Source organism: Oryza glaberrima, chromosome 4 (genome assembly GCF_000147395.1).
Source record: "Oryza glaberrima chromosome 4, OglaRS2, whole genome shotgun sequence".
In the NCBI taxonomy this organism is placed as follows: Eukaryota; Viridiplantae; Streptophyta; class Magnoliopsida; order Poales; family Poaceae; genus Oryza; species Oryza glaberrima.
In genome coordinates, this window is record NC_068329.1 from 17,803,104 (window position 1) to 17,807,478 (window position 4,375).

The 4,375-nt window shown below is 47.4% G+C and overlaps 1 protein-coding gene across 1 annotated transcript; it reads right to left on the bottom strand.

The window, feature by feature from the left end:
• Window positions 1-836: 836 nt before the first annotated feature.
• Window positions 837-2,641, bottom strand: LOC127771718 (E3 ubiquitin-protein ligase PUB23-like). The gene has a single exon (XM_052297643.1). The coding sequence runs from the start codon at window positions 2,596-2,598 to the stop codon at window positions 1,231-1,233; it is 1,368 nt and encodes a 455-aa protein (XP_052153603.1). The 5' UTR covers window positions 2,599-2,641; the 3' UTR covers window positions 837-1,230.
• Window positions 2,642-4,375: the final 1,734 nt, after the last annotated feature.

A 4,375-nucleotide genomic window follows, 5' to 3' on the forward strand; every position in this document is an offset into this window, starting at 1 on the left:
TACTTGCCAATTGATGATCTCCTACCATCTAACTTTTTTCTTAGCAGAACTATCGATCGAAATTTTGAAGCGGATTCATCATTCTAAAGTATGCAATTGATTATGAGATTATTGGCACTCAGCTGATAATTTTTAACAGATCAACGTTGAAGATCAGATTTTGCAGCCATTGGACAGAAATTAATGGATGCCTCTTCATGTTCCTCCTCTCCATTGCCATCTTTGGTGCTTCCACGGTCGACCATTTCCCCAGCCTTTCCTATTCTAATTCCCTTCTCCCATATAACACATACCGCCTTTCATTTTGCTTAGATAATGTATAAAATTCGACCTCTATATATACAAGTGGATATACACATACCATGCACAGTCTAGCTCCATGGCCCAATCGGTATATCGCTTTTGGCCTTCTTCTAAGAGCAAGTTTAATAGTATAGTCAACTATTAGCTCTAAACCATCTACAGCCAATGTAAATAGCTAATTCATACAATAGTTGCTTACTATACTATTAATACCCGATCCCACCTGTCATACACTCGTTACGTCTTGGAGTCCGTGCTGCAGCTGGCAACAGATCTGTAGCCCGCTGCTCTTCTCTCTTCCTTTATCTCTTTGAAATATATTTATAGCTGGCTTATAGCATGCTATTGTACCTGCTCTAAGCCTAAAGATCCCCTTGTTCCCCCTTCCACCTCACGCTTATCCTACTCTAGCCATTTCATTGTAGACGATTAGTTCCTCCGAATTGAAGCAAAGGGAATCTCCATGGCCAAACTAAGGTTAGAAAATTGATTATACTGAAAAAATGGTAAAATTTAGCAATGGATAAAAAATGGATCATCATACAAACTGTTGACAAGTTGAAGATCATACTACTCACTTTTAGGAGTTGGGATCCTTTCAGGTATCAAATCTTTCAGTGAGGGCAAATGATCTTATTTCTTTTCAGAATCATCATCCAAACTAATGTTGTTTTCCAAATTGTACACTTGCTTTTGCAAGCCTCTATTGATTTTGTTCTCTCCAATAATTTCAGAGAACGAGCTACTAGTCGTTATACACATCAAAATCCTTCGGCCGATTGTAACAAATAATACAATCTTAATTTACATCCAAAAATCGTAGGAAGCCCTAAGGAATAAAAGGTTAATTGAACCTTAAACTCACTGTATATCAAATCATGAAGAAGCCAAGATCGAAGAGGATCTTGCAAGCATGTGATGAAGATATCAGCGAGGGTAGGAGGCATTCAAGTGCGAGGCCAAGCATGGCGAGTCCCTCCACACCCTGGCGTGCATCTTGAGCATCTCCCTCGCCCTCGCCCTCGTCCGCTCGCCGGAGGCGCCGACCTGCACCAGGAAGAGCAGCCTCGCCACCACGCCGACGGCGAGCATCTCCTGCAGCACCGCCGGCGTCGCCGAGTGCCTCGCCACGGCGTGCAGCACGCGCACGGCGCTCTCGGCGCCCGCGGCGGCGGGCAGCCGCGTCGCCGCGCACGCCACCGCCGCGAGCCCCGCCGGGTGCGCCACCAGCGCCAGCCGCCCCTCCGCGCAGCCGCATATGTGGTCGATCGCCACGACGGCGAGCTCGCACGCGCGCCTGTCACCGCCGCCGCCGCCGCCGCAGCCCTCGTCGAGGAGGAGGCGCACGAGCGCCGACACGGCGCCGGCGTCGACCGCCTTGACGCGGTTCCGGCCCCACGGGCAGAGCCGGCAGAGCACGTGGAGCGCCACCTTGACCGCCTTCGCCGACGGCCTGTCCGCCACCACCCCCAACACGCCGTCGACCAGCGCGGCGCTCGCCGACGTCAGCCGCGCGGGGGCCATCGCCGGGAGCGCCGATTTCAGCAGGTGGATTCCCTGCATCCGCGAGAGGTAGCTCGGCCGCCGCAGCACGCACGCCATGGTTTCCAAGAAATCTTCACCGCCGCTGCCCTCCAAGACCCTCTTGAAGCTCTCCTCGGAGAGCTTGAGCGAATGCAGGATGCTCAGGGCCGCCTCCTCCGGCGAGCTCGCCTTCGCCGGATCATGCACGCCGCCGCACGTCGTCTCTTCGTCCGGCTTGGCCGACGTTGCGTCGTCCACGCCCACGGAGGCGCGCTCCTTGACGACGGACAGGAGGAACTCCACGGCGCCGGGCGCGCCCTGGACGCACCGCCGGTTGCGGTCGCTCTCGGCGACGATGTCGGCGAGCTCCCTCAGCGAAGCCATCAGCTCCTCCCGCTGGCGGCGGCGCAGCAGCGGCCCCGCGGCGTCCACGATGGCGGCGACGCGCGCGGCGTCGACGGGGGGGCGCGGGGTGGGGAAGCGCTCGACGGCGTGGACGGCGCACCACCCCTGTATGAGGCGGCGGAGCGTGTGGTTCGGAGTCGGCTCCCGACCGTCCGCCGGCGCCAGCCGCTGCTTGGTCACCGGGCACTCGCCGTGGCCGTCGGTGAACACCCACCGCTCGATGCTCTCCCGGTCGTAGGTGATCCCCGTCGACAGCGTCACCGGGTCCCGCATGATCTCCAGCGAGATCGGGCACACGAAGTAGGACGGCACCTCCACCGCCGGCGCCGCCGCCGCAGCCGCCGCCGGCGACGACTCTTCACCCATGCAAGCCTAGCCTAGCCTAGCTAGCTGCCTACGAGAAGCAAGAAATGCACTAGTGGTCGATCGAAACAGGAGAGCTTGTGGAGCTAGCTTATATAAGGGACAGGAGAGACGATGACACCCGAAGTCCACGCCAAGAAGGATGGTTCCAGCGAGTAAGGCGCAAGTCTTCGTTCGGTGTTGTTTTTTTTTTATGCGACTGTATCAACCGAAGAAAAGCCATATACATGCTTGTCCAGTACTCCCTCCGTTTAAGGTTACAAGACATTTTGATTTTAGTTAAAATCAATTTATTTCATGTTTAACTATATTTACAGACAAATATAGTAATATTTATAATACTAAATTAGTTTTATCAAATAATTAATTGAATGTATTTTCATAATAAAGTTATTCTGGGTTGAAAATATTACTGTTTTTTATAAACTTAATCAAACTTAATGCAGTTTGACTTTAACCAAAGTCAGAATGTCTTGGAAACCTGAAACGGAGGGAGTAGGCTTCTAAATTGAACCCCGAGAGTTATGTTTAAAGTGGAGTTATGGAACAGCTTGGATCATGCTCCATCTCTTCCAAGTTTCATTTTGTGACAGTACTTTAGTCTGCTCCGATCATTTTTTATACGTGAAGCTGAAACTATTTGGTTGAGCAGGAGAGGTGAAGCTAGAGCTCTACCAAATAGGGATGAAAATGGCTCGAAAACGGATGGAAACCATCCCTATTGTTTTTTTTTCATATTTTTTTAGAATCGAAAACCTTGGATATGCAAACGGAATCAAATATTATCGAATACGAAAATAAAGCGCATTGGATCCAATACAATAATGGATAGTTATCAGAATATAAAAATCTCTCAAACTGAACTTCTCAAATCAACGGAAAGATGTAGCTCGTTATATTATCTAAAATAATAAATCGACATTTATAATTTTACCAGTTTCAATAATAATACAACTAGTAGTATGCTTTACTTTTCACGAGAACGAGAACTATATTCACATACTGTAATTAGTATGGCTCAGCCTAATAAAAAAATAATTAGACCAAAGAAAACCTTAAAAGAAACATCTTCATCTAACTAAACACCTCAATAATCATAAGGAATCTGAACATTTTAGAGTGGAGAAGATTGAAACCAGTTGTATATGAAGAGTTTCCGAATTCGTTTTCGACCGATTCTGGTTTCCAATGGATGGTAGCCTTATTATATTCGTTTCCGTTATATAAATAACAATTCTAAATTTGTTTAAAAAATTCTCAAAAAAAAAAACTGATCGGCAGTTTCCGTTTCCAAAAACACATCTAGAAACTGGAAACTGGAAACTTTATGAACTGAACCATCATCATCCCTACTACTCTATCCGTTCTATTTTAAGTACAGTTATGGGTCTCTGTGTTCAACGTTTGATCATCCTTTTTATTTAAAAAATTTATGATAAAATTTTCTAAAAATAAATCACTCATAAGTAATATTTATGTTTTATCATCTAACAACAATAAAAATAATAATCATAAAAGAATTTTGAATAAGACGAACGATGAAACGTTGGACACAGAAACTCACGATTATATTTAGAATGGGACGTAGAAAGCATCAAATAGACCTAATCCCAGATCGTTTCGAAAAGTCGGCGCGCTGATCAATTTAATATGAGGATGAATTGAAGTTGGTTGTTTCTCAAAAAATTGAAGTTGGTTGGTGTGGAAGGGAGCTGCGTGAGGCGGGCGGTGGAATTATAATATGCATGGGAGGAGAGGGCTTTGATCGAACGCTAATTCG